Here is a 6,665-nt window from a genome sequence, read left to right as displayed (position 1 = left end):
AATTTTAGTAAGAATATAAAATAATAACAATAATATGAAACTAAATATAATTTATCGTTTCTCTCAAAAAAATATAATTTATCGTTAGTCCGATTAAAGTATATTTGACATTAGTTTTCTATATTAGTTTATCCAATTTAATCATAAAAATATATTTTTAGAAAAATTGTAAAAATAATTGTTAATAAAAAAATGTATCTCATAAGCATACCATAGTTGATAGCTAAAAGACATTATTTATAAGGTCTAGAGTTGGAAATGAATGGAGTCAAATCAAATTCATTTGATATCGGCTCGACTAGATAAGCATTAGTTCGACTTGAAAGTCGACTTGAGTTTGAAACAAATCATTTTTTAAGCTCAAGTTCGTATCGATTAAAGTTCACGAGGAGCTCGATTTAGCTTGTTAGGTTCAATTTGTTTGCTCGAATCAATTCATAACCAAACGAGCCGAACTATGTATAATTCAAGTTCAACTCATTTAGTTAACAAACTTAATCTTTAGCTCAAATCGATCTCATTTGCTTCATGAACCAAGTTCAACGAATCAAATGTCGAATCGAGTCTCGAATTTTGTTCGAGTTGGCTCAGTTCATTGCTAGCCCTGTACTCGGATGTTTTTATTTTTATTTTTATTTTTTTAATAAAGAATGGATGTTGTTGTGAAACATCTTTTTCGGTCGTAATAAACAAATATAAACCACCTAGACTTTGTACAGTGTTGTGTTGACTTGACTCCACTTCACGTCTTTGCCTGCTAATAACAACACCCTTTCTTCTTTCTTTTTAATGCGTTCATTCTCATTGATTCATCTATCTTTGTATAATCAAAATTTCATCCATTCTCTTTAGTAAACCATATCATCTCAATCATTTCATTTCCCAACAACTTCACTATGACACAATCTAAACTGTATGTAGAACCATGCATTACCTTCTTTCTATTTTATCTTTTTATTTATCTCATATATAAATGAAACTAACTTATGATTATTATTGCTGATAAGTGATAACACTTTTTCTTGCAGATTTAGCAGTGGAATTGAGCTTGCATCTTTTGTAACAAGTTCTACCATCCTTTGCAAATCATGGAAGACTATTTCATCTGATAATTATGAAAATGGTGTTGGACTTTCTTGGAAACTTGATAAAGAACATGGTTCTGATTTTACCATTCTAGCTTTTAAGGCCACATCAGATGATTCTTCCAATGTTCAGGCTGATTTGATTTCTTCTTCTGAACTTAAGGAGGATAATTTTCTTGAGTTTGAGTTTCTGTGTTCAAAGAAAATTCCAATATTCTCTTTTAACAGGACTGCACTTTCACTCTTTCGTGATAATCAACAGGAGCTCGATAGATTGAAATCTGAGGTATATTTAATATCTTCCTGTCCTTTTTTATTATTTTTCTGATTGTGATTGAATTTTATACTGAATTAGAAAACCTTTCTATTTGGCTGGAGAAACTAGAGATTTATTTGAGTTTAGGGGCTGTTTGTATTGGCTTATTTGAGTTTATCTACTTACGTAAGCACTTATGAGAATGTTTGGGGAAAATTTGGAAGCCTGCTTATGAGTTATGACATGTTCTTAAGTTGTTTTCAACTTAGTTTCATCAGCTCTCCAAGATAAATTATGGAAACAACTTATAGCTTTATTTTATCTTTTGTTATAAAAATAACTTATTAAGTAACTTGAAATATAAGTTGTTTATCCAAACAGGGTATGGTTTCAGACTCTGTCCACCAACTAAAACCATTTTTGGACAAACAATGTATTTTGTGGTAAAAGGAATGTTACTCTTTATAAACTCTTTTTAGGCCTTATCTCTTTCTGATGCGAGCGAGCCTTGAGCTTTTTTCAATAACAACATTTCTTTAAGTTGAGTTTAAAAAACAAAATCAAAAAGTAAATGGGACAATCACCTTGAAAAAAAGACCCCTTTTGTTGGTATCTTGCTGTTTTAATTTTGTAAATCTAGTTCCTTCTAGCGAAACAACGACCTTGAAGGTTTGGGATGTAACATGGACTAGTTTCTGTTGTTTTGTTCACATGATTTGTAAACCAATGATTTGACGATCCACATAATAGATTATTAGAGGTTTATTTTTTTATTTTTTAAATCTCGCTTGTGAAAAATGGTTTGAAATATTTATATGCCTTATATTTTAAGAATGGTGTTTGATAAAGTGATGGAAAGGGGTTTTCCTGAATTAAACTTATGAGAATAGTGGACTAACTTTCATTTAAAAATATTGTACAACATCTTATTGTTAGCTATGAATTCTGGATACATAGAAAATGGAAAGGGCTTGTAATCACTCACAATGCTGGGGCCATTTATACTTTAATTGCTTTGTGTGTCCTCCGTTGCTGAATTACTGTTGTATTTGAAACATTTGTTTCATTGTCCTGGTTGGCGCTTTTTATGCATTTCCGCTTTCATATTTTCCGACTAAGCTCATTTCTAGCTCTTTTGTCAATCTGCAGAGTTGCTCATTGTTTGCTATGTTTCTGTTGTTGTTTATGCTGCTGAATTATGTGCATCTGCTTCATTGCTTTGGTTTCCGAGTTCACGTGTTTTTATTTTGCTTCCCTAACTTCCTTTCTTGCTCTAGTCTTCTGCACATCTCTTTATAAATAAATATTTCGCAATATGTAATACATGTTTATATTTATTATAATTTTTGATAACGTATCTAGGCCTTACTTTACCATGATTATTTGAAAAATTCTTGCATCTCTGTATTGTACCGTACCCATATTGTACCATGTATCTACTTCTCTTTCTAGCCATATTTCCTTTTGCCTGGAATCCCTTATGTAACAATCTTAATGCAGGTTAATAGTTTTAATCCACAGACTGCGTTGATTGTTACTGGACATGGTCTCGGAGGATCAATTGCTTCTCTCTTTGTTATATCACTATTACAAAATGTTGGTTCAGGAAAGAATCGTCCACTCTGCATCACATTTGGTTCACCCCTTGTTGGTGATAGGAGATTGCAACAAGCCATTACACGTAGTTCTATTTGGAATTCTTGCTTCATACACGTTGTGTCACACAAAGACCCACTTCCAAGGCTCTTCATTACAGACCGATCCAGTAATTACATGCCTTTTGGAACATTTATCATGTGTTCTGATGCAACTTCTTTTGAAAACCCGGATGCTATCTTGGAAATTCTCATGGTGTTGACCTCAGTGCATGATAAAAATCAAGAACTCGAATCTGTTGATTATGGAAATATAGTAAAAAATCTTTATCGTAAAGCAACATACATAGATTTTTCGGCTCAAGCTGAAAACTTGACTAATCCAGATTCACTAGCAACTGGTATTAGTTTGCAGTTGGTGGCACTAGGATTGAAACCACATATGCAGGTAGGTGAATATTTTCTATTTCTTCTTGAATAACTAGCATCACAATCATCTAATACTGAACAGGCGTGGCTCTCCATTGACAACAGACACCAAACTTGTAAGTGGAACGGAAAAGGTTCAATCCTCACAGAACAACCCTTTTGATAAGGGTGAAGAACTTTAAACATGACTAAGTTCTGGAATTAGGACTAGAGAACTAAATGTTCTTATTACAGTGAATTATAAAAAAAAGAGGCTAAATTTGTCAAGTTAAGTTTTGTTTTTATGTGCAATTGCACTACTACCTGTAAACTCCAATTTTTCATGATCTTATTTTTAAAATTTACTTGTCAGCAGCAACAGGTAAACATTGATATCAATACTCTAGAAACAAAGTTAAAGGAACTAGAAGAAAAATATGTCTCGCAGAAGAGGGTATTGTTTGATCCATCAAAGCAGTTGAATAACAGGAAGGTAGATATGGCCCAACTTGAATGGTATAAAAAGAAAACAAAGAATCAACAAATAGGGTACTATGACAGCTACAAAAACATGAACCCACCAATGGACCATGATGTTGTTGTGTATCATAAAAGGCTCACTAAGTACTGGGAAAAGATGGTTGAAGAAGCTGAGATGAAGCCTCAAAAAGAAGGTGCAGCTTTTCGTACCCGTTGGTTATACGGAGGGACTACTTACAGGAGAATGGTTGAACCTCTAGCTATTGGAAAATACTATAGCGAAGGTGGTAAAGACTATTTTAATAGTGAAAGGTCCATTCACTTCAAACAGTTGGAGGAGTGGTTACGGGAAGAGTCAAAAAATGGCACAAGTGATATAAACAGTACAAGTACAAAGAATGTGGAAGCTATTTTGACTATAGATTCTTGCTTTTGGGCACGTGTTGAAGAGGCTCTTCTTTTATGCGGAGAGTTGAAGGTTGTCAAAGAGAAAGACGAGGCACTAAGGAAATTGTTTGAATTTGAGGAGTATGTTTATGGGTTGCTCAAGGATTATGCAGTGTCCCCTGAGATATTTCTTGCACGAAGCAGCTACATTCGTTGGTGGAATGAGTATAAAAAAATTAAGGGATCTTCATACACTTCAGCACTCGCAAACTTCATGAATGATGATACCAAGATTAAGCAATATGCTATAGGATCTTACGATTTCCCCTGAAGTGTATTAACTATGTAATAATAAAGAGTGTGTGTATCATATGTTTTATTTCCTTAAAATGAAATTGTGTATTTGGGAGAAGTGGCAGCTAACCCTCCAAATACTTATGATTATGTAATATTTCAAGGTTTGTAGAAACTTATTGGTAAATGATGATTTTCTTCAAGGTTTGGATGTTAAACATAAATAGGCACTATAAAAGATAACTGAAAAAAGTAAGATGTTACCAATGCAATTGAGAAGTCTTGTGGTTGATCATCAGATACCAATAAGATTTTAGTACTCATGGTACTCCTCAATTTCCTACTATAAAAACATTTATACACCAAGCAAAACAATCACATTAGACAGGGTGCAATTGTATTTGTGTCTCTGAACCATCTTTGGAAGATGATCCTTTCACAGACGAAGGCAAATTGCGATGATAATCAGGAAAAATACCGATGATTTGGCAATTCGTTGAGATTCTTCTCTTTTAACGAACCAAGTTCGACATCTATGTTGATAGTTTCTAGTTCCCAAATGAAATGATATGGTACATTTGCAATGAATGGTTGTTTCTTAACAAAAAATCATTGAAACTGTGCATGAGGGCGGTAGTTAGACACCTCAACTCGGTTGACATCCCTAAATACCCCAAATCAAGTATAAGCATACTCGGTAGTTAGACCCATAGTCTTCCTTCCGATCCTCCTCCATCGAAACAACGATCTCTGGACTTAATTCCTCGCCTCATTTGAGAATCTCAACTTTTAACGAAACAATGTTCATTGGTGCTAATGTACGATCTCATACAACTAATAGTAAAATATGTTTTAGTATTACTAAATTGTCTTTTTTGTACAAATGCATTTAATGTTGATTTTTCATATTCCAAGATAATTGGTAGTATTAGTAAGGGTATAGTTGGAAAAGGGAAATAAATACATTTAAAAATTTATAGATAGTCTTATATTTAAGGAGTTTTTTTTTTTTTGAAAGTAGTTTTATAACTAGGGTCAGAGGAGTAAGTAATAACCATTGAAAATTGTTTTTCCATATTCTCATACAATTTATTTCAAGAAGAATATAAGAAGCCATGTTATATTCCAGATTATTACGTTTTACTTTTCTTATCCGTCCATTTCCCATGGGTGAATTAAACAAGACGTTACAATCCCAAGGTTGATTTAAGTGAAGGGTGTTATTTAAAGACCACTTTCCTAACCGTGTATGATCATATCATCTAATTCATTCCTAACTTAACCTTCTGTTTCCCTAGTACCTTCTCAGCTCAGCTCACTCTCTTTGTAGCAATCATATCATATCATGGATGCTTTCGTGAAGAAGTTTTTCCCTCAGTACTCCGGCCCTGGGGCATCGTTCCCCGAGTGTGACAACCTGAAGTTCCACACCTTCCTTTCAGGTTACATGAAAGTGGATGATCAACATTCTGTTCAAACCACCCGGGTGAAAATTTCTCAGCCCATGACTGCAGCAGGCCAACTTGAAGGAACCTTTGAAGGGCTCTCTTCCTCTAACGACGGTATCAACAAGCACTTCCTCACCCCTGAGGGGATTCTCAACATGCAAATCGTTGCAGACTCTCTTAAACAGTCTACTAATGTCTGGAGGATGTACTGCTGGGAATGGGCCGACAACCATGTTGCGCTCATCTTCAATATGTTGAGGCTTACCTTCCTCCTCAAACTACAGGCCATGAATGGGGGATCGTTGAACACCAAACTTGGCGTGTTGAATGACGGGACTGTTGAGGTTGATCTGGATAAAACATGGCCAGAGGAATATCAGGAGCTGGCTTGTATGAATACGTGGCCATGTGGCAACAACAAGGATTTACATCCCAAAGCTGATAGACTCACGACAATGATTCCTAGCGAAGGGAGGAACGCTCTGGACCTTCGCGGGCTAAACCAGCAAGAGTGCATTGTCGTTCTGATGATGCTTGGAGGGTGGGTGCGACGTAGTAGAGCTCGCCTTGATTTTGATCTGGTGGTGCTCACCGAAGATGTCTACTACAGGGCAGACGCAGATATCTCTGCCTACTCTGATTGGGTCAAAGGTGTGCCTGCGACCCAATGCCCACCTTTACCTATTGTTGAAGTTGTATGCTTGGCGCTGAG

At 35.2% G+C, this 6,665-nt stretch overlaps 1 protein-coding gene across 3 annotated transcripts; it reads left to right on the top strand.

Annotated features, from left to right (window-relative positions):
- The first annotated feature begins 762 nt into the window (after window positions 1–762).
- On the top strand, window positions 763–4,708 carry LOC146939279 (senescence-associated carboxylesterase 101-like). 3 transcript variants are annotated; one of them, XM_085753022.1, is made up of 4 exons: window positions 763–913; window positions 1,029–1,371; window positions 2,863–3,384; window positions 3,718–4,708. In XM_085753022.1, exons 1-4 carry the CDS (start codon window positions 897–899, stop codon window positions 4,540–4,542), a joined length of 1,707 nt encoding a protein of 568 aa, XP_085609148.1. In that variant the 5' UTR covers window positions 763–896; the 3' UTR covers window positions 4,543–4,708. The 3 variants fall into 3 exon arrangements, with proteins under 3 accessions (XP_085609148.1, XP_085609147.1, XP_085609146.1); XM_085753021.1 differs by having other exon boundaries at window positions 2,842–3,384; window positions 3,721–4,708; XM_085753020.1 differs by having other exon boundaries at window positions 2,842–3,384.
- The last annotated feature ends 1,957 nt before the right edge of the window (window positions 4,709–6,665 follow it).

This window comes from Medicago sativa, chromosome 3 (assembly GCF_051527215.1).
Source record: "Medicago sativa cultivar Bolivia chromosome 3, Bolivia_mono, whole genome shotgun sequence".
Lineage (NCBI taxonomy): Eukaryota > Viridiplantae > Streptophyta > Magnoliopsida > Fabales > Fabaceae > Medicago > Medicago sativa.
The sequence above is the reverse complement of the archived record's forward strand: the minus strand, read 5'-3'. Positions and strand labels throughout refer to the sequence as shown.

Bases quoted from the DNA above. Each gene is read 5' to 3' on its own strand.
- LOC146939279 (XM_085753020.1), top strand. The intron at 1,372-2,841 runs GTATATTTAATA...ATCTTAATGCAG, and splicing joins TCGATAGATTGAAATCTGAG to GTTAATAGTTTTAATCCACA. The intron at 3,385-3,717 runs GTAGGTGAATAT...TTTACTTGTCAG, and splicing joins GATTGAAACCACATATGCAG to CAGCAACAGGTAAACATTGA.